Raw genomic sequence first — 23,397 nt, forward strand, 5'->3', positions numbered from 1 at the left:
TTTTCCCAAAGTTCTTTCCCTTTAGAGAAAGAATTTATTTTACTTTAATTTAAATCAGGGACTTCAGTGGCTGTGACTAAATCTCCTTCAAATTCTGCTCATCTGTTCCATGCTTGATGATCATCTCAAATCTCCTCATTATTCCAAACTTTAAAAAAATATATATGTTAACAGTGAATATTCATTGAGTGCTTACCTTGTACCTTACCAATGTTTGATCTCATTCAATCCTCCCAACAACCCTGATAAAATCTGCTGCTGTTGCTGTTGTGGTTGCTGTGATGATGATGATGGTGATCATTATTCTCATTGTCCAGGTGACAGAGCAGGGGTAGTGGCAGGCGAAGTAACTTGTTAAAAGTCATGAGTAGTTAGTAAAAGAGTTTGGGTTTGAACCCAGGGATCAGATTCTTGGGCCCACACTCCTCACCACTAACTTAGGCTGGCTGCTGTTTGGTATGCTTCCCTTGGATCCCTTTAAAAAGTGGAAACCACACTACATGCAGTGCTCTAGGTGTATTTGATATGACATTGGTAACATGGAAAGTTTATCTTTTTTGCTCCAAATATTGCAGCCATTATTTAGGACCTGGTTGTCTTGTTCTATAATTACCCGTCCCTTATCTTAACCTAGTTTTCATACTTGTTACCTGTGTCTTAGATTTTTAAAATTATTTATAAGCAAATCTATTGCATGAAACCCTAAAAAAACATTTCACATATGCTTAACTCAGATGTTTCTTTTCATTGGTCAAATGTATCTTTAAAATATGCTAATTTTCCTTTCTAAGAGGTCAAGAAAGGATGGCAATTAAGAGGTTCATCATTAATAGCTGTATGACCTTGTCAGATAATTTGACCTATTTTTTTTCTTAACTACTACATCATCAGGTTGTCTCAGTGAACATTCACTAAATAAGTGAATATAACAATGTAAGAATCATAGAGGCATATTCAAGGGTTAACAGGAAAAAAAATTATACTTTTGCAAATACCTAATAGCTGTATTAGGAAGAAACCCTACATTTAACTGTTGGAAGAATCTTTGTTTTTGTTTTTGTTTTTATAAAGACACAGCACTTTTGAAGAGCCCAGGTTTTCCTATCTACAAAGTAATTTGATGAAAGTATAATGAAAACTGCTTAGCAGATCAAAAGAATATTCTTTGAGAGGGCAACACTTTTTATAACATTGTTAGGTCTCAAAAATTCAATTGATTTTAACAATAAAGGTTTACTCTGGAACTTGCAAGACAAGCCTCCTCCTGAGGGGATTTTTTTTCTTTTTAATTTTTAATACACCTTTCTAGGAGGTTGCTATTTGCATGCTGTATTAAAGATATTTCAATTCAGAAGACATTTGGGGGAAAAAAAAAGCCAAAACTGTTTCCTCTTTTCAGACACGAATGTAACTGGACATTTCTTTATTTCATTTGAGAAACTCATCAGGAGGATATATATACTGCCATTCTCACTTACTGATAAAAGGGACATTGGAGGGAAAAGCAATTATGAATGTCACAGAGCCTCAGCTGAGAGACTAACCCTACTCCTTTGATAGGTTTGTGGAGGGAACACATTGCAAATGAGATTTGGCACCTTGGCCTCTCAGAGTCAACACCCACTGGCTCCAGCTCGGGGTGTTAGGTGCACAGTGACTGTATTTTACTTTTTTATTTACATGAGAGAGGAATCAAAATGTTGTGATTCTGAAAAAGGGAGGGGGAAAGTCCTCCTCCGATGCATGTATGGCAATTAATTGTGTAAATAATATTGTTGTACTAGTTCTGCTGGACCTCTCAGACCTTATTTTATTATATAGATTAATATATTATTTATTTATTACATGGCACATTGTTTTTTCAAACAGAGCTCTTTGCCTTTTGGGTCTACTTCCTGGCAAGAGTTCACTGAAGAGCATGATTTATATTCTCTTTGAATCCTTTCTTCTATGGGGACTTAAAAGGAATGGGTTTCTATGTGCATGTTTCTAAAATCATTTATTCTTTCAGCCAGAACAGGCAGGGTGGGCAGACTTTGTCAACAGGGACATTAATGAACCAGAGGCACTGTTGGCTTCATAGGAGTTTAGGCTCAAGAAGTTAACCAGGGTTAGACAAATATTTATGAAGTTAGGCTTATTGTACTGGCTTATCCTCCCTCCAGTAGGCCCTTAGGAGGAAGAAATTAAGAACATTCTGTTGGAGGGTAGAGGTATGCAGTTTAGATAAGTGTTGGAAGTGTTGAAGGTTATGCAGTTTATGTAAGTGTTGAAAGTCGCTGATTCCCAAATATCTTCTCTTTCAGAAGCCACTTGCACTGAGGGCTTATTTCACCCACACAGGCCCGTGTGATCTTCCCACTAGTCAGAGACGTTTGCTCCTAAAAAGTCAAAGGGAACTTAGTGAAGCCCAGGGAAAGGAAGGCCCAGAGGTGTTATGTTAAGCCAACTCTATTTTAGCACCGGGGAAGAATAATTTATTTTCCTACATCTTCTTTTCCACATTCCTTTCTTTGTCTCTAGATTTGAATTGGCCACATAATGTATTGTCCATACCAGACATTTCTGAGAATGAATTGGAATGCTATTAATAACTGAGCAGTGACTTGTGGGTAAACCAGGATATACGGTGATTCCCTCTATTCCTAGGCATTAGGGGAAAGTTCTGGGTGAATGAGCCACAAAAGATCACCTTACCTCAAATAAGGGCTCTACATAGGTATTTGGGAGACTAGAACCTTCAAATAATAAACACAGTAAATTTGTGTAGCTTTGTCCCACTTTACAGATCATAAATGAATGTCCTCTACCATATTAGGTAGAAGGTGAGGATTTGCATGTTCTTGGTTGTGGCTCAATCTTTTGTATACTACTCATCACTCTTCCAGGTAACGTGTTCTGAATAGTTTCTAGGTGCTTAATTTCTGATAGGTGCGCATTATTATTGTAAGTTTGATGCCTTTTACTTCTACCTCAAAATCCTACTTCTCTTTCAGTAGAGTGGGAGTTCTCTACTTGGATTCATAATCTCTAAGAATCATTGAATTATTGCTAAGAGACATGAGTTCTGAATACAAGCCCCGTGTGTGTGTAAATATATATATGCTTATATATTTATATTTAATATATTACACACACACACACACACACACACACACACACACACTTTTAGCTTTCATTAGATTCACAAGGCTGTATGTGGCCCAAAAAATATCTGAACTGAATGAAGCCTTTTAAAGCTAGAGTTTTACTAGAGAGCTGTAATATTACATTTATACATTTTATATCTCCTCTTCCGTTTTATCCAGAGTTCAAAACAATAGATTGTGGGGAACATAAAGAAGCACTGGGACAATTTTCTTCTCACATGATGGTTCTGTAAGGAGAACTTACCTAATAAATATAGCTCTGAACCTGTCAATCACATTTTATTCATTTTAGAGGGTAATGGTGATACTCATCATAATAATTCCCAAGGTTTATATAATGATTCAGCATGTGACAGGTACTGTTCTTAGCACTAATTTAGGCACACATTCATATATACATAAATGCCCCCCCCACATGCACACAGAGTTTTTTTTTTTTTTTTTAAATCTCCTAGCACTAGGTAAGTACTATTCTTATATACCTCATTTTACAAATGGGAAAATGAGGCACAGAAGGTTAAATTAAATGATTGAATATAAATGGTTTTAAATGGCTATTTAAAACCACCTAGTTAGGGCCTGCTAGGGTTAAGGATTGACCCACAGTCTGTCCCCAGAACCTATGCATTTAATTTCTAATCTTTTCTTGAATTAATGAGTTATTTATTCATGGCTTGGAAGGCACTTCACTTATGAAAGAAATATATTCATGTCATGTGAAACTTTGGAGTAACTGTCCAATTTATCTATAAAAGTTGGTGAGTGTTACGTGTGTATTTTGTGGGTTTTGAGTAAGGAATTCATTTTTTTTTATAAGTTACATAGATTTCAAGGTTTTGAAGAAATTTAGTCCTCTGAGAAGACGGTAAGAAGAAAATGAAAAAAATTTTGTGTTGTTTAATAAATGTTTCTTACAACATTCAACCTTGTTACGGTACATAATAAATACAATTTTATAATAACCCTAATAATAAAATTATATCTATATGGTACATTAACATCCAAAATTCTTCCAGTTGACTTGAAAATAACAATGAACAAAGCTAGGTTCTAGACTAGAGCTGATAAAAATACAGTGGAAGATACTCTTACGAGTATTCTTGCTACACTGTGTATATGGCTCTTTGTTCAGCAGACAGGGAGTCCACATATTTCAAAACCTGTTACCAGGCCTCATTGCCTGTCATTGCTCACAACATAGATTAAGGAGAATAGGAATTGTACAGAAAAAAAGAAAGAACCTATGTATCTGTACTCCTGGAAAGTATACTGAGGGAAGAGAGTAATTCTCATAAATACTGTATATCCACGAGTACAGAATAAGATACATTATGTAAAATCTTAAATGAAAGGGAGAAGTGGGGCAGCAGCTGGAGCTGTGGTTGAATGGTCGAATCTAGTCTAGGGTTCTCTCCTGCCTACCCCATTATGGATCTCTGAGTTCCAATACGAAAGAGAAAAGACAGTACAGCAGTGATATATTCTAGGTTAATTATACTGTTTTTGAGGGCAAGAATGTTTCTTACCCATCTTTATCAATGGAATCCCTGTCACAAGTCACCATTGAGTGTGTGCTGGATTAAGTGGCGCTGTATTAATTGGCTTTTGGCTAGGAATTTGTGGTCCTTCTAGGCCCTTCCAGGTTTCCCCAATTATCTAAACATTGCAGGTAACAATAAGAAATAATCTGTGTATTTGTTTCAGTGTAATTGGATTCCCATTTGGGGACTGTCGCTTACGTTCAGTGTTCTCTGGGTAATAAATTCTTATGGTAACTAGGATATCAATTCTTGTGCCAGAGGAATTAATCTTTAAGACTTGATTATTTTGGTCATCTTGCAGATTGGCACATATTTTGTTGGGGATTTTTGTGTAATTCTGTGGCTAAAAATTCTTTGGATTGCAGAAGAAAATAATTTCATCTCATTGTTTTCTTTCACTTTTTGGCTTTTGAATTGTTTACCCAAATATATAGAATGAATACATTTCCTAAAAGTCTAAGTCTTTCTTATCTGGAATTAAAATCTCTGTCACATAATATTTACGTATTTCACATATGTTAATAACATAATATTCTATGCAACTATGGTCTTTATGATGTGTTTTTCCCTCCACTTCTAATTTCCCATTCATAGGATTGATTTTCATTTTTGTGCAAAAAAAATGATTTTTCTGTATATCAATTCTGGACTAAGCTCTTATGATTTATGTACTTTTGCTGATATTTTATCTTGGAAGCAGGTGGAGATAGGTATTGAGGTCATGTGGGTTTTTCTCCCTTAAGGATTCCATATACCTGGGTAGGTAGATGTAGGATATAAAGAGCATTTTCATGTATATAAATTCACTTGTGTTGGAAGCTACTTTTGTTCACAAGTTTTTAATCTAAATTGTAAGTTTACTTCTTTCCTACTTTGAGGATAGGAATAATGAGTTTCAGACCAAATACTTTCTCACATAATTTTAATCTCACTTTTCTTCCTGGATCTTATTCATAATAACAAGTGGTCCTGGCTTGGTGAAGGGTAACAAATTTCAGGAGGAAGGAGAAGAACAAGGGCAAAGTTTAAGAAATATCTTTAGTACAGTGTTTTTCTGAACTGTGAAATCATTCTTTTATTCCAGCCCCATTTTAGTGAGGTCTGAAAGCAAAGAATATACTAAAAAAAAAAATCAGATGCTTACACATTTTTTATTCCCAAGAGGTCAAAGTCCTTTACTTTATATACCCATGGAGTAGAGAGGAACATGAACTATCTCACTTTTTCAGCTGAGGAAAGTTTGTAAAATGACCTATTTAACTTTACGCACTTAAGGAATGTTCCTGTCTTGATCTTGTGTTCTTAGGCTCCAAGGTTTAGTTTTGGAAGGTGCATGGTGTCTGTGGCTGGCTACTTAATTTGCAGGGCTTACTGTAAAATGAAAATGTGAGGCCCTTTCATAAAAAATTATTAAGCATTTAGGGGCGCCTGGGTGGCTCAGTGGGTTAAACCTCTGCCTTCAGCTCAGGTCAAGATCTCAGGGTCCTGGGATTGAGCCCCGCATTGGGCTCTCTGTTCAGCAGGGAGCCTGCTTCCCCCTCTTTCTGCCTGCCTCTCTGCCTACTTGTGACTTCTCTCTGTCAAATAAATAAATAAACAAAATCTTTTTAAAAAATTAAGCATTTTCAACATTTTGAGGAACCTCCATGCTGTTTTCCAAAGTGTTGAAAATAGAACTGCCCTATGACCCAGCAATTGCACTACTGGGTATTTACCCTAAAGATACAAACGTAGTGATCCAAAGGGGCACGTGCACCCGAATGTTTATAGTGGCAATGTCCACAATAGCCAAACTATGGAAAGAACCTAGATGTCCATCAACAGATGAATGGATCAAGAAGATGTGGTATATATACACAATGGAATACTATGCAGCCATCAAAAGAAACGAAATCTTGCCATTTGCGACAACATGGATGGAACTAGAGCATATCATGCTTAGCGAAATAAGTCAAGCGGAGAAAGACAACTATCATATGATCTCCCTGATATGAGGAAGTGGTGATGCAACATGGGGGCTTAAGTGGGTAGGAGAAGAATCCATGAAACAAGATGGGATAGGGAGGGAGACAAACCATAAGTGACTCTTAATCTCACGAAACAAACTGTGGGTTGCTGGGGGGAGGGGGGTTGGGAGAAGGGGGGTAGGGTTATGGACATTGGGGAGGGTATGTGCTTTTGGGTCAATTGGAAGGGGAGGTGAACCATGAGAGACTATGGACTCTGAAAAACAATCTGAGGGGTTTGAAGTGGCGGGGGGGTGGGAGGTTGGGGTACCAGGTGGTGGGTATTAGAGAGGGCATGGCTTGCGTGGAGCACTGGGTGTGGTGAAAAAATAATGAATACTGTTTTTCTGAAAATAAGTAAATTGGAAAAAAAAATTAAGCATTTCAAGACGGTGACAACAGAGTGTTGGACCAATCACAGGGCCTTTCTAAGAGCATGGTTCCATGAAACTGCAAAGGTCACATACCCATGAGGTTGGCGCTGTCTGTGTTGTCCAGTCTTGTATGTCGGACAACACCATCAGCAAGAGCTAGACACAGTATGTGCTCCAGTCAAGCTGTGGAATGTGAGTTCCCTCCGGTATCAGTAGCAAGCGCCTAGGAAAGAATGAAGAGGCAAGGACCTGTCTAGACCAGACAAAGTGGGCAGTGATAGCTTTGATCTGATACGTACTTAGATACTTAGAGGTTCCGTGATGTATGCTGGATTCTTCGCTTAGGAAAGCATGCCATGTCTACATGCTGTTAACAAGTAGGTTGACAACTTAACTCACTTGAAATTTTGTCTGCTGAGATTAGAATAGGGTCAGGGTCAGAGCACGGCTGAGATCTCAGGGTGAACTTAGAAATACTCAAGGGTGGAGAAGGATGATGTAAATTGCAGACTGATTTAATGGTATTTCTTACAAAAGTGAATGTGTATACATGGTTTACTTTACTAATAAATACCATTTCCTAAAATATAGACATGCTTTTCAGAGTTGGATTTCAAGTTCAAACCCCCTTCTGTGTCTTTTAAAACCAGATGAATCCTCAATCATGTGTTTCAACAGCAATCCAAACAAGAAGTTGTTTGTATACTTCTAGCCATCCATGAAGTCATTCAATGAATATATATTGAACACTTGCTATAGAGTATAGACACTGTTCTGGGCACTGGCAATATGGCTGAAACACAGGATGAATCCTTGACCTTAAGGAGTGTGCATTCTAGTTGATGCCACCGAAGTCAGTGAATTCCAGTGGGTTTTGAAATAACGAGTTTGGGTGTGTTTTCTTAAGCTCTTTTTTGGTATTGAAGCAAAGTAAAAAGAACAGTCAGAAACAGGTTGTTCTATTTTTTCCTGTAAAGAAACATTTTGTGTTATAGAATACTAGGGAAAAAAGTAGGTTTCTCATGGGGCAAGGATTTTTTTCTCTACTTTAAAAAAGGATTAAAATCATAAACATAAAGGTTACATAAGTGACACTGCATTTGTTAGATATTTTTAACATGCAATTCAAGTAAGAATGATTTTGTGATTGTCCTTTCGGCACACATGGCATTCTGTACTATTTAATTTTTGCCATAAAATATTTTTATGATTTCTGTGTTGTAACCGAGTGAGATTTATTCTGTGTGCTATGTTATTTTCTATGACTTTGTCATTAAAAGCATGGTAGTATAACTATAATGCCTCTTGAGGAGAAAAGGCAAAAAAGAAAGGAACCTATTTTTTGGAACTCTGCTGAGTGTTGAAAGGACATCTTGAAATCCTATGAGTACCAAAACAATAGCATTCACAACCATGTCTTTAGAAATACCATAAAATTGTTTCATTTTCTCATGATAGAAGAACACTAGACATTCCAAAGATATTTCAAAATCTCTCCTCTGGAACATAATACAACTAAAAAGAATGAGTAATTAGCATTCCTATTCCTACGTTGTCTGTCTTCTTCCCCTACCCCTGCTACATCACCATCTTAACTTGGCAAGACTCTTTGTTTACCATGCATGAACATCTTTTTATCTTCCTGTTTTTCCTTTTGAATTATTTATCGTTTAATTATGAAAAATACAATGGTATGCACAAGAATGTTCTCTCTTTATTTTAACTTTTATGCCCTTGCCATATGCAAAAAATTATGTGATTATTTACTTTTAAAATCAATTCACTAGAAATGCATTGAAGGTCTACCATGTGCCAGAAACTGGCTAGAAGGCTGATAGGGTTTGGCAGTGAGTATGGACATGGAGGGGTGTTATATAAATGCATGAGACACACACGTGCTCAGCCGGGTGTCTGCTTAAGATTTTCTCCATCTCCCTTGCCCTTCCCCCTAAAATGAATAAATCTTTTAAAAAAATCCCTTTTAGTTTGAGAGCTGTATGTTATTGTAAGCTACTCTCAAGCTAAATGGTGTATGTTACCTCTTCTTAAAACCCTATGAAAATGGTTTTTTTGGTCTTATTTTGTAATTGTTGCTATCAAAGAAAGAAGGATAAGAGAGAAAAGATCTATAGACAGACCATGATTAACAAAAAAACATCGCTCATCAAAACAAAACAAGCACAGAATCTCAGGTTAGATTTATTTGGCTATATAAGATGGCAGAGATACTGATGGATTTCCATGGAAGGACACTGGCAGATTCTGAACTCCATGTTGAAAGGATAAATATTGGGCATACCAGTAAGGTGCTACATGCCTTACTGCCCACTTCCATAAAATTTATAACAAACTTGTGTGGTAAAGATCAGTTGCCCCATCTTGGAATGAGTGAGAATGTTTGGAATTTTCATCTGCCCAAGACCACACTGTCAGTCAGTGACCAGCCAGGTCAGAGACCAAAGTACAGAGTCCTTCCCCTGTACTAGGTCTTCCCCAACCGCTCCATTCTTTCTATGGACAACATCCTGAAATTAAAGACCAATGTATGTGTGGAACAAAACTGTACAGCTCTGTTTGGTTATAGTTTTGGAAAAGGAGGAAGTGTACTTCTAACTAAACCAATAATTTCACATTATTTTTCAAGTCCAGTTAAATGCAATAACTTACTTTTTCACTGTGTTATAAAAAAATAGAAGTTCTCATTCCTTTTGTACTAATACAAAATTTCTTGGAATTTTTAGAATATAATATTTCTTAAGTCATTTAATTTGGTATCCATTATAATAATTTCATTCTGAAGAATTTTTTAATATAAATGTAGAGTAGAGATTATGAATATATTTGGATTGATAGGTAAATATCAGTTATCATTTCTTTATTCCACATCACTGTGATTTAACAAATCATCATTTGTTAAAACTGAGTTATATCTTCTGTGTGGTTTTATTGTTTATGATTGTTTTGAATGCCTAGTATCAAATTTATTTCAACAGACATAATATGCATGTCTTTCTTTAGAGCTTAATGCGATCTTTCCAAATACAACTGAGGTTTCTGGAACATGCAGCTTGGTGTTTATATGCCAGACAATGCTGATCTTCCTTGTTGTCCACATCACTGAGACATACCAGGCATCCCTAAAAGGGATTTTAGAATATTACATACCTTTTGAAACTCCAAGAATAGCAATGCAATGTTGGACTAAGCTGGCCTGAAGATTTGTACTGCATAGTAACAATGTTTGTCATTCTGAGGATTATTAACACATGGGGTCCTGCCCACCTGATCACTTAAGACTTAGGGAGAGTAAATAGCATTCCTTTGCTTGACGGTAAGCAACCACTTCCAAACCAACACACACACACACACACACACACGTTATCTGACTTTATTTCCAGGCTTTTGTTATTTTGAATCTCTTTCCTTGAGGTAGACTTCTATAACTAACTGATTTACTTTATATGATACAGGTTTTTGGAATGAGAGAGTTGAGGTTTCTGAATCCCATATTTAGATGACCATTTAGTTAGTCTCTTAAGTCTCTCATTTGTGTAATGGGCCTCAAAACACTTACCCTCTATGATTATTTTGTTTTCAAGTTTAAGTCAGAAATGAATGCTTAAAAAAATCCTGACATCCTTTCTTAAATATTAATCTTCCTCTCCTTATCTTTTCCGTAGATACATTGTAAGGATCCAATGAACTAACATGCTGTATAGTAACAGGGGAAGAGCATAGAATATGAGTCAGAACTGGGTTCAAATATTGGCTCTGCCACTTAGCTGCGTGGCCCAGGGTTGTTATTTCATTTATTCAAATAGTTTCTTAATTTTTAAAATGGGAATAATAATTCCTATTTCATGCAGTTGTGCATATAACGTGAAATGTATATAAATTGCTCTTTGGGGACCTGATGTTCAACCGCACATTACTGAGGTCTTATTAAAATACTCTAGCCCAGTTATCTGTGGTCTCACCTCCATTCAGCAACTTCCAAGATGTCTTCTAAACTAGGTTTTAAGTATTTGAGGTTCAGGGAGCAGATTTGACTTCCTATCGAACTTTGTAGAATCACCTAGAATAGTGCCCAGTGCATTATGCCAAAGCTTGTCTAATTTCAGGCCAGTAGAATAAATGCCTGAGATTTTTGGCCTACCCACCTGTCAATCTTGGGATGGTGAGTAGGAGCAACAAGTTTGGGTAAATCTTTACTTATAATGGGACCTGAATCAAATTCTTAGGCTTTCCAAGTATAATACCACAGTGATTGTATTATATGACTAGAATTCTATGAAGCATTCTGTACTTTGCTCACATGTCTATAGTAATCATTAATTTATTTTGTACTCAGGCCATGTCTACACCATTGATTTAAAAAATGGGTGTGTGGGCTTCCATTGATGTTATACAATACAACCTGCTACTTAGAAACATACTATAATATATTATGTGTGCTCTCTAATGTCTCTCTAATGAGCACATAGTATTTGTTATACTGTATAATCTCATTGTGATTAGTTATAAGGAAGAAAGTAATATAAAAAGAAGAGAGAGGGCACTGGGGGTGGCTCAGTTGGTTAAGCATCTGCTTTTGGCTTGGGTCATGATCCCAGGGTTCTGGAGTCAAGCCCCTCTTTGGGCTCCCTGCTCAATGGGGTGTCTGCTTCTCCTTCTTCATCTGCCCCTCCTTGTGGGCTCTTGCTTGCTCTCTCTCTTAAGTAAGTAAATAAATAAAATACTTAAAAAAAAAAAGAGAGAGAGAGAGAGAGAGGAAAGAAATGAACATAACCAAAAGGAGAATGGTCAGGTTAAGTAGATGGTGAATTCCAGCAAAGACTGCCTTGGTCACTGCTTTTCTAATTTTCATATATTCTTCAGTCTTTTTATTCATGTTATAATTTTTGTTGTTTCAAAATACTATATTTGTAAAAATCATTTATAAAATCATCATAGCTGCAATATACTTAAAATATACTTTTTTGTAATATACTAAAGTTAATTATTTGGTAACTTGAAGAGTAATTTAAAAATACATTCTTAGCTAACCAGGAAAAGTAATTTTGGATGCTAAAATTTGAATATCTTTAAAACAAAAATAATGCACACTGTCAAATTTCCAAAGCTTTCAAAATCTTAATTTTTCTTCAAGATTTGCTTATGCAGTGGGGATCTTTTTTGATGTGCTGCACAATCTGTCACTTGATGCATTATCCCCATGAGGTAGATCTTACTTAACTTTTCATTAATAACAACACAAAACACAGAAAGTTGAATGGTGATCTTAGGTCACAGAATATGAAACAATCGGAATGGTATTTTAGGGTTGTTGGCTTTCCTGCCTGATTAATTATCTTAGAGTCTTTTATGTGGTCTTGGTTAAGGAGAAATTGAAAAGTAAACATGTGTAGGGTCTAATTGCTGCATATTAATTATTTTCAGACCAAAGGAATTGCAAGCTTCCAGTTCCTCTTACTATGTTTGTATAAAATATCTCTGTAAATCAGCAATGCCTATTTTATCCAGTCTCAGTCAAATCAAATATGATCCCTATACTTTCCCATTTGTGTTTGAAGATATAGCAAAAGTACTCATTATTATAGTATATATTGAAGTGAAAAGTAGCATATAATTGTATGCATGCCTAATAGAGTTGAAATAAAGGCTGTGAAATTCAAGAATAATTGGAAAGATTGATATGTTCTTCCCTACCATGTCTTTGTAGTATTTGTTTAAGGGCTAACACTCTTTGTTTAGTCCCATAGTAAAGAATTCATTAAAAGTTGTAGGATTTCTCAATTGCTCCTAAGTAAGATACATGAAAAGCACTTTTCAGATAAATACTATGGAAAGTTAATTAAAAAAAAGAGGCTGTTTTCTTACACTGTGTCCTCTGATTTCAATTTCATTTTCATCTTCCTTTTTTCCCCTTAATTTACTTTCAGAGGGCTGCTGAAGTATCAAGCTAATTTAGATACCCACCCTCCTGGCTGCATCAACCCTAATGGAACCCGGTACCAGAATGTTCACTTACCAGACCACAGCTTGGAACATTTTCATGAATCTTTCCCTGGAGGACTTTCAAAACCAGATGAACTTACCAAAAACAGATCTGTGAACATTTGTATGGAAGAGCCCAGATTTCAAGCTAATTTTCCACAGGTCAGATTAATTTTATATCTTTGATGGTCTCCTCAAAGTCCATATTTTCATAATTATTGATCAGCATTGTATCTAAACACATTTTGAAGGTTTATAAAGGAATTAAAGAACATTTCAGGATGTTTCAACTGTGAGATAGCACCTATTTTTTCATTAAAGGCAGCTGGCAGGTCAAGGAAAAAGACCTATATTACAGAATATAGAAAATTCCTCCTTAAATGGCCATACAATCTTGGCATTCTGTGGCACTTGTGCTTGCCAAAAGAGAAGTGACAAAGATACTTTCCCTATCCACGAGAAAAGTAGGTTGAATAATAAATGCAATAGCGAAAGAACTAATACTAATTGTAATTATTATTATGGTATAGCATAATATTATGGTATGATATTATGTATATAATAAATGATAAATCATAAAATCAATTTATTGAATGCATGGTATCATCTGCTAGGTGCTAAAATGTGCTAAAATGTATTGCATGCATAATTTCTTTTAATATTCACAATAGCCCATTGAAGCAATTACTATCATCCTTAATTTTCTGATGAAGAAATTGTGACTTAAATACATAAGTCACATACATAATGTGACTTAAATACATACCTTGAGCAAATTCTACAACCTAATATAGGCAGAAGTAGAGTCCAAAACTAGGTCTTTGACTAAAACGCTTGCTCTTGGAAAACCTTTTACTCAAATACCCAGCAAGTGATTCCATTAGGGCCCTAATCTTCCCATGTGGGTATGGGAACTGCCCATGTGGAAATTAACACTCTTTGCTTATGGGACAGTGATGTCAAATGTCTCTTTTCAGAAGGGAAGAAAGAAGAGTCCAAAAGTAGATTGAATTTGTAGATGACTTTGGAATGAATATGTTAGTCTTGTGTTTATTTTTAATAATAATCCTCTAGGTTTCTCATAGACTTCACAATTTCACAGATTTCTTGGCTTCACACAGTGCTATCTGTTAGGCAGGACAGGTGTTGTGACTTCCGTTTTACTTATGTGGAACTTAATGCTCGAAGGGTACGTGCCTGTCCCAAAGGTGCAAGCCTGCTGCATTACAGAGCTTGTCTTGTGATGTCTACTACCCACAGAGCAACCAACTAAATATCAGGAAGAGGCATGATCCATCTGTGTGGAAGGAGAAAGATCTGAAATAGCTATGTAAACAAGGTTTTAAAAAGTAACCATTAAAATAAGTTTGGGTCAGAGGCCCCTCAGTGATGGGGGAAAGATGGTGTGCAGTTCTAGGAAAAGGGTTGGTCACACAGGACAGGCTTCCATACTTCTGAGCAGATGCAGTGGGTTATCTTGGGATCGGGGCTATCCATCCAGCATGCATGCAAAATCGTCACACTTTCCAAATTCTATATAATACCTTCTGTGCATATTATTTTTATTATATAAAAGTAAGTTGTAAGCAACATGCTTAGGATATCCTATATTTTAAAATAATTCTTATACATATTTTATATTGTATATGCATTATGTATGTGTACATTATGCATGTGTATTATGTGCATTAAAAATAGCCAAGGTTGAGTAAAAGGCATAGCATAAGAAAGTCAGTCAGTGATATTGTAATAGTGATGTAATAGGACAGATGGTAACCATACTTTAGTGAACATAGGATAATGTATAAGCTTGTCAATCACTAAGTTGTACACCTGAAATTAATGTAACATTGGGTCAACTACACTCAAGTAAAAAGTAAATAAATAAATAGATGTAAAAAAAAAAAAGAAAAAACTAAAAAAAACCCTTACCTTATATTTTGAAGAATTCCAGTTACTCCTGGAAATGAAAACATTTTAATACCTTAAAAACAATCATACATATATCCAGGATTTTCTTTCTTTTTTTCTTTTTTTTTTAACAAATATTGGACTGGCAGATTTTTTTTCTAAAACCGTCTTCAGATTTATTCGAGCATTTAACTTCCCTATCTTTTCTTTTTAGATGAAGATATTTTATACACATTCATTATGTATTTATTCTGTATGCACAGGAAGAAATTTGAAACAAAGTAGACATACCTATTGATGTGTCACATTACTTTTATTTTTATATTTAGTTTTGTTTGAATAAGTTGCAGTGAGCATCTGATTTTTTAAAAATATTTTATTTATTTATTTGACAGAGATCACAAGTAGGCAGAGAGGCAGGCAGAGAAAGAGAGGGGGAAGCAAGCTCCCCACTGAGTAGAGAGCCTGATGTGGGGCTTGATCCCAGGACCCTGAGATCATGACCTGAGCCGAAGGCAGAAGTTTTAACCCACTGAGCCACCCAGGCGTTCCATTTAAAAAAAATTTTTTTTCCATTTTATTCTTTTTCTTTTTAGTGTTCCAGAATTCATTGTTTATGCACCACACCCAGTGATCCATGCAATACATGCCCTCCATAATACCCACCACCAGGTGCAACTCCCCATCCCCCTCCCCTCCAAAACCCTCAGTTTGTTTCTTATTTTTTACTGGTTTTTCTTTGCATTTTATCATTTAAAATACAGATTATAATACCATTATTATAATGTATGAAATTAGTAATTGAGCAGGATATAAATATTTCTACAACAAAAATATTTCTTAAAGTATATTTAAAAAATTTTCCACCAGACTTGGCTTTGGATTTCTGGACCCCTGTGCCTATATTGTGCTGAAAGACTTTATAGGTGTATCCGGAGCAATAAACCAGTTACCATCATCTCGGTCATAAGTCATCCCTCAGATGTCATGGAAATCCGAATGATCAAAGAAAACTTTAAAGCAAGACCTGGCCAGGTGAGTCAGTGTTCAGCAACTTTTATATATGTATGTATTTATTTTAATTTTTTTAAAGGGGGAAGGGGCAGAGGCGGAGGGAGAGAGAGACTCTTAAGCAGGCCCAGTGCGGAGCTGGACACTGGGCTCGGTCTCACAAGCCTGAGATCATGACCTGAGCTGAAATCAAGAGTCAGATGCTTCACTGACTAGCCCCCGAGGCACCCCAAATTCTCTACCTTTATATAATTTTTTTAAAAATTAGTATTCATGCTATCATTAGAATACTTGCACTTCTTTTTTGGTCATTTAAAAATTATGTTTGTTGTTTTTTAGTATATTATTCTACATTGTCCCAGTGTATCTGCATTAGAAAACCATCCATTTACCCTCACAATGGTAAGAAACTTGTTTTTGATTCTTAAAAGTTTTTAGAGTGACATGCAACTTTTTCTTTCGTGTGTGTATTCTACCTAAATATATTTATCCTAAATATATACATATATATATCCTAAAATATATATATCCTAAAAATCATTCAAGGTCATCACAATATCCTAAGCCATTTTTTAATACAAAGTAATAATATCTGTTCAGAAACATTGTAGCTCTTTATTATTTTTGGTCACTACAATTTACCTTTTACAATTCAGGAAGCAAAATATTAAAATGTATTAAAACCTGATGATTCAAAATGCAGAAAATTTCCTGGGTATTTACATTTTTTCTTTTATGAAATTGTACCAAAATATATTATGTATGGTTTTTTTTAGAGAGATAGAATTTAATGGCAAAGAGGGTATTCTGAGTTGAGGTGGAAGCGTAAGAAAATCCAAGCAGTGTTTAGAAAAGAAAAAGCCCATTGTAATTGGTGCTCAGACTGTGTGTGAGGGAGGAAAAGGAGAATAAAATTGAAAAAGCAAAATGGATAAATAATGGGTGGGGGACAGATCTAGCTAAGTAACGGCTTCACCAAATATTTTTAGCTTATCAGACATTGTTTAACATTCTTTTTTGCATTATAAATATAGCATGAGCTTATTATTAAAAAGTAAACAATTTACCTCTTCTCATTTCTCCCACTTTTCAATCCTCTTTCTTCTCCAGAATTTGGCGTATATTCTTCTAGACATTTTTCTATGTACTTAGACATATATAGATGTTTGACATTCATTTGCTGCATCATTCAGTTTATAATTTGCTCTTTTCACTCAGCAGTATATCAGGGACAACTTTCCATGTTACTATATTTGCATATGCTTAATTCTTTTTTAACGACTGCCTAATATTTCACAGTAGGATATACTGTAATTTATTTAATATTTCCCATTGATGATGGAGACTTGAGATTTATTTTTCAATTTTTAGCAAAAGTAAGAACAGGACCCACATGTTTAAATATATGCTTAAGATATGCAAATAAAATTGAACAGATGGGGGGGGACAGAAAAATCACTGGGTGCTTAAGTGCTGGAATGTAGGGGTGGGACTATGCCAGGAATGGCAACCACTTTTTTTTTCAAGATTGATTTATTTATTTAAGCGAGGCCGGGCAGGGGCAGACTCTGTGATAAGCATGGAGCCCAATGTGGGGCTCAAGCTCATGACCCCGAGATCACAGATGGAGCCAAAACAAGAGTTGGACACTTAACCGACTGTGCCACCCAGGCGCTCCAAGAATAGCAACCGTTTTCAGATTTGAGGTGTTAGGTTGAAAACTTAAAAACCTTGGCCATGTTACTTCATCTTTCTGTGCATTTGTTTCCTCAGAGTAATATTGTGATAAAAACAGTATCTATTCTGAGGTATGTCATGTGTTTTAGTGAACTCCCACAAGTAAAGCATATAGAACAAAGCCTGGAACATAGAAGGTGCAAGGTACATGTAAATATATGCTAACAATTATTATGACTTTTATTTTCATTGTGAATTTGCCCCTCGAGAACATGTACTTGTGAAGATAGGCCCCCAAAAACTATATTTAAGGGATAAAAGAAACAGGAAGGAAGTGTCAAGTGGTTAGAGAAAAAAAACAGACATGATTTGTTCAACAGCATTTCTTTAAAGGAAAAATATAGTTTTGCTTCAATTCCTTCAAATTTTGCATTCTGTTCATAGGTACCAGAGTTATTTATAACGATTAAGGAAAGGTGGTTCAGCATCTAGTGAAATGATTGACAGCATTCCATTTTATCAAGAAAGATGGAAGCACTGACTTACCTTGAGGAAGAAATTACCATTGTTTCTTCAATCTGAAGATAGATGAGTATTGTCCAGATACCCTTTCATCTGGAGCCATGTGGGCGGCTAGCTAGAGTAAGAGGGGAGATGTGTTGTTATGAAGAACAGTGAAAACTTAGTTGCCCTCATGGGCTTCAAAGTCAGGACCTCAGAGTCCAGGACCCAGTCATCCCCAGGAGCCAAGTAGGCATATCGTAGCCTTCACTGCTCTAGGATGTGCACACCCTACAATGTGGTTTAATATTGTCCTAGTTCCAGGAGACCTTAGGATTCTTGGCAAGTTAATATGACAAACAAAGCTTCTTGTGGGATGTTTCCGCTGAATCATGAAGGCATTCTCACACAATCACATCCACTATCGTCAGAAGCATTGTGTTTGGTTCTGGTAGTTGTAAGATACATTTCCATTTCTCTGACTGCATGCATCCCATAAACATGAAGTTAGTAACTTTAAAAACAAGGGAATGAATGCAACAGGGAGAGAGTGTGCATGTACGTTTGTCCTTAAGTGATTTAAAGAGTTTGGACTACTCTTGGGGTCATATGAAATTTACTTCTGAAGTTAATCTTTCTTTGTGTGAGGCTCTGTTTTTCCCAGCTTTAGTGAGGTATAATTGAAAAATGAAAAACTGTATACATTTAAGGTGTGCGACTTGAGACTTTAGTTTGAAAATAATTTCTGCACCATAGCATTAAATAGAGAATATGGAATAAAAAGGGAAGGTAGCTGCTGAATGCTAAATACAGAGAAGGTAGGGTTTTTGTTTTTTGTTTTTACAAAAATATTTCGCAACATACGCAAAAGTAGAGAGAATGGTGTAATGGAGTGCCGTGTTCTCACACCCAGCTTCAGTACAGACAGAGAAGATAGTTTACTTTTTAGCATATATTTTATCACTAAAAATCTTTATGTTTCTCAAAACAGAAAATCTAAGAATTTTTCTCTTATGGCACATGCCAAGAAGAGGCTTCTAGATCTATTGTGTTTGGGTTGTCCTAAAGTCCTTTCACAGGGCAAAAGGAGAAATTCAGAAAAGAGTGGTTTGTAGGACATAAGGACTCTGTGGCCTGACCTGCTTCCCAAGAAGGTGATTGGGGCAGGGGCTGTGATAGCTCTGTGGCTGGCTGCAGGCAGAGTTGGGAGGAAGGTAAAAGTTGGGGAAGGGGACAGACTAGAGGAAGAGCAACCAGAAGTAGGAGCCAGAGTTGGGAAAAGGAGAACAATTATGTGTGATGCAAAATGGCAGTGAGTAGTCACACAAAGAGCATGAACTTGACAGTTCAGCCCCAGCTCTATCACTCATGGCTTTTGTGCCTAGAGGGTGTATCTGGAGGTGGTCAGTATTTGGTACCTACACTCTTGTTATTAATCATCTCAGAATGTTTCCTTTTAATTTTGGATTTTTGCTTTCACTTCTGCAATTACATTTTTTGTTTTGTTTTATTTATTATTTATTTATTTATTTTTTGGGTGGCGGGGATAAGACATCCAACATGTGGTTTTTCAACCTGAAAATGAAAAATTTGGGGGAACTCACAGTAGTCTCAGCTCCTGAAAATCTGTCATATAGATGAAGAATTAGACATTTTTCCTTTGGGATCCCAAGGTGTAGAAATAAGACCAATAGTAAAAAGTTTTAGAGAAATATATTTGATTCAATATGATAAAGACATTTTTAACAGTGAGACCCGTCCAGAAACTTAGAAAGCCACCTCCCTGGAATGTTGAGAAGGAGCTTTGTGCTAGATCAGGTCTTTTCAACCTTGGCATTATTGACATTTTGGGTTAGATACTTCTTTGATGTGGCATGTTGTCCTGTACATTATAAGGCATTTATCAATATTGGTAGCCTCTATCCACTAGCTGCCAACAGTACCCCCAACTTGTGACAATGAGAAATATCTCCAGACATTGCCAAATAACCCTGGAGGGGCAGAATTGCCAGCAGTTGAGACCCATTATGTTCGATTAGTAGTTGCCCAACACAGCTTACAGTGCCCTTAGAATAGTTCTTCCATGGTTCTTACAGTGCTCTCGATGAGAAGGGAGAATTTAGGAGGTGGTAGAGAAGGTGATGGGTCACAGTGCCTAACTGTGTTCTGGGGACCCAGATCTCACATCAGTGGGAACACCTCTCTTTCAACTAGCCTGTGTATGAGGGTTCTACTCATGATATCATCACCTAAAAAAAAAAAAAAAAATTTTTTTTTTTTTTCTACTCAACTAAAATCCTTTTTGGAGTTCCATAGAAATTCTTTTGGCTACTCTGAGCTCCAGAATACCATCATGCGGTAGAGAGCTTTGAAAGAGAATTTGAGTCATTTTCAAATTCATAATTATTTTCCATATTTGTAGTCATCCACTCCCAAATAATGGGGTTTGGATATGAATTGGAAGAAAAGGTAGGATATGGAATGCCTGGTGGCTCAGTTGGTTAGACATCTGCCATTAGCTCAGGTCATGAACCCAGGGTCCTGGGATTGAGTCCCAGTTCGGGCTTCCTGCTCAAAAGGGATGTCTGCCTCTCCCTCTCCATTTTCCTCTCCTCCTGCTCATGCTGTCTCTTGCTCTCTCTCTCTCTCTCTCTCTCTCAAGTAAATAAATAAATAAAATCCTTTAAAAAAAGAAGTTCAGATAGTGGTATGAAGATAAAAAAAAGTTATTCAAGAGCTAAAATGATGTAAGAATATTCTCTGATATTTGAACTTTTTGTCATATGAATGAAAGATTACTATTTTTTTCCCTATGGAATCCTAAGATGTGAGAATGGGAACAACAGTACATTATTCTTGGAGAACAAATAATGGTTTAGTGCCTACTTTGGGAAATAGGATGTGTTTGCCTGGGTGGTGGGGAGACAGCCAAACTCTTCACTTCATTGAGGCTCTATTGGGTATACAGCACTCTTGAGTCTCCTTAAGAGCAAGCAGGCTGCTGTAGCAGGACCATCACCCTTCACCCTGACTCTGGAGACAGCCTGGTGAGCCCTTAGCACTAAGGCCTTGAGTCCAGTGCAGGCTTGTTTTAGAAGATTCAAGTTCATGAGTGTATTGGATGGAGGCAAAAGTTTGAGTGCCTGGTGTTCTATATTCCTCCCAGTTTTTCTTCTTTCTTACTTTTGTCAATCAAGAAAAGATTTTTCCTTATTCCTTCTGCTTCTTCCAGGCTACTTCTTCAGGTCTCATAAAGGAACGTGGTCCTTTGAAACTCCTCTGAGAAGAAAAGGAGAAAGAAAAAGCAATTTTCTATGACCTAAAGTACTTTGGAAAGTACTCTTTGACATATAGCACTTAGAAATTCAGAGAGCCTCTTTTTTTTTTTTTCTTTAAGATTTTATTTATTTATTTGACAGACAGAGACCACAAGCAGGCAGAGAAGCAGGCAGAGAGAGGGGAGGAAGCAGGCTCCCCGCAGAGAGGGAGGAGCAGAGAGCCCGAAGTGGGGCTCAATCCCATGACCCTGGGATCATGACCTGAGCCGAAGGCAGAGGCTCTAACCCACTCAGCCACTCAGGCACCCCTTCATAGAGCCTCTTAACATATTAATAGTTCTAGAAGTTCTTTCATAAACAATCTCATTAAATTTTATTCACCTATTTACTTAATACTTTCTTACTTTCCCTCTTTTGGGTCTTGGCATAAACTAGTCTGTTCACTTTGGAAACCGATCTCTGCTGCTTCTGCTAATTCGTACTCCAAATGCCTGAGCCTCTCTTTGCCTGGGTAACTCCTTTCATCTTTCCTACCTCATTCAATGTCACCCACTTCTTGAGAAGGCTTCACAAACCCTTCCTATTAGGTTGTTTCTTGACCTTTCCCTCTTATATGTGTCTGTGTACTGTCTTCAACACCAGTGCCATTAGATTATTTGGTTAATGCCTCCTTGCTTCTAACCAAAAGGTCTAGGAGCCCTTTCAAAGATGCGTTCACAGCAGTGTGTAAACCTGGTGATTCACAGACGTGTACCCCTGGGGCTAATAATACATTATATGTTTATAAAAAATTTTAAAAAATTATTTAAAAAAAAAGATGCATTCATAGCACAGTGTCTGGGATGCAGAGTAACCCAATGCAAATTTGTTGAAAGAGTGAAAAAACACCTAATCTATAGCTAGCATTTGTGACCTAGCTTGAGAAGTACTTTATAGATAGATTCTCTTTTCCTCCGTCTTCTTGTTGTTGTCATTTTGTTTTGGCATACTCGTATTTGGAAGGTGAAGCTGGAGAAGAGGAAGTTATAGCGATTAAAGAAAAAGGAGAAATACTTATGGCTGAAGTGATTTTCTGATAAAGCTCTGTTCTGAGTCTAATCTGTAAGGTCATGGTGGCTATTTTTCTTTAGCTCAGAAGAGGAGGGGGGATGTACTAATGACAAAGTTGTTGGGGGAGAATTACCAAAGGCAGAAGGAAACAATCCATGTGTTTTGTCTGGTCAAAAACAATAGGTTCTTTTCCACCTCCTGTTCCCTATTACCTGGGCTAACAGTGGAAAATCCTTGTTTCTAATCTCTGTGCTTATCTGACAGATGCTATCAATACTTCTTAGGAAATAGGTCTTCATTTTTTAAGTATAGGTTGTATATTCACATTTGTTCTTAGTTTAAATATCATTTTTTTGGGTATCTGTATCTCATAGTTTAGATTGTAACAATAGTTGGCTTCCAAAAAAAAATGTTGAGGCGAAGGAAGTTCTTTTCATCAGGCCATCTGTGTATCATGTACTTGTGTAGGTTTAGGAAATGGTTTGTAGCCTTCCCAGATTTTGGGGGGTTACTGGCTGGCTTACTCCTACTATACCCCAAGGGAGTTTCTATTTTCATAAGAGGGAAAAGAGGCAAATCTTGCTGCTGCCTAGGAATGAATTTGAGTAAAGCAAACATTTCTAAGCTAAATTTTGCATCATGCTATTATGTTAATGTATTGTCTTTTCCTGCCATTTCTTTCTTTTTTTCTAATTATTTCGACTTGGCACTTACATGTAAAATGCATACTTCTCAAGCATTTTCACTGAATATTTCCCTTAAGGATTCCTGTGAAATAAAGCAACACAAAACAATTTCCCATTTGTTGATTCCCACTAAGAAGTGTGTAAACACTTTATCTTTGTTAAGGATAATCGTCTGTACTAATTAAATGCCCAAGAAGTTTTTTTCATAAACTTTGA

The 23,397-nt window shown here is 36.4% G+C and overlaps 1 protein-coding gene across 1 annotated transcript in view; it reads left to right on the forward strand.

Annotated features, from left to right (window-relative positions):
* NOX4 (NADPH oxidase 4) overlaps positions 1 to 23,397 on the forward strand; it is a 164,994-nt gene that overhangs the window by 52,581 nt on the left and 89,016 nt on the right. The window contains exons 9-11 of the mRNA XM_044258341.1: positions 13,013 to 13,229; positions 15,849 to 16,013; positions 16,329 to 16,391. Coding sequence (XP_044114276.1) covers positions 13,013 to 13,229; positions 15,849 to 16,013; positions 16,329 to 16,391 — 445 coding nt within the window. The remainder of the gene's footprint in view (positions 1 to 13,012; positions 13,230 to 15,848; positions 16,014 to 16,328; positions 16,392 to 23,397) is intronic.

Source organism: Neovison vison, chromosome 7 (assembly GCF_020171115.1).
Source record: "Neovison vison isolate M4711 chromosome 7, ASM_NN_V1, whole genome shotgun sequence".
Taxonomy (NCBI): domain Eukaryota; kingdom Metazoa; phylum Chordata; class Mammalia; order Carnivora; family Mustelidae; genus Neogale; species Neogale vison.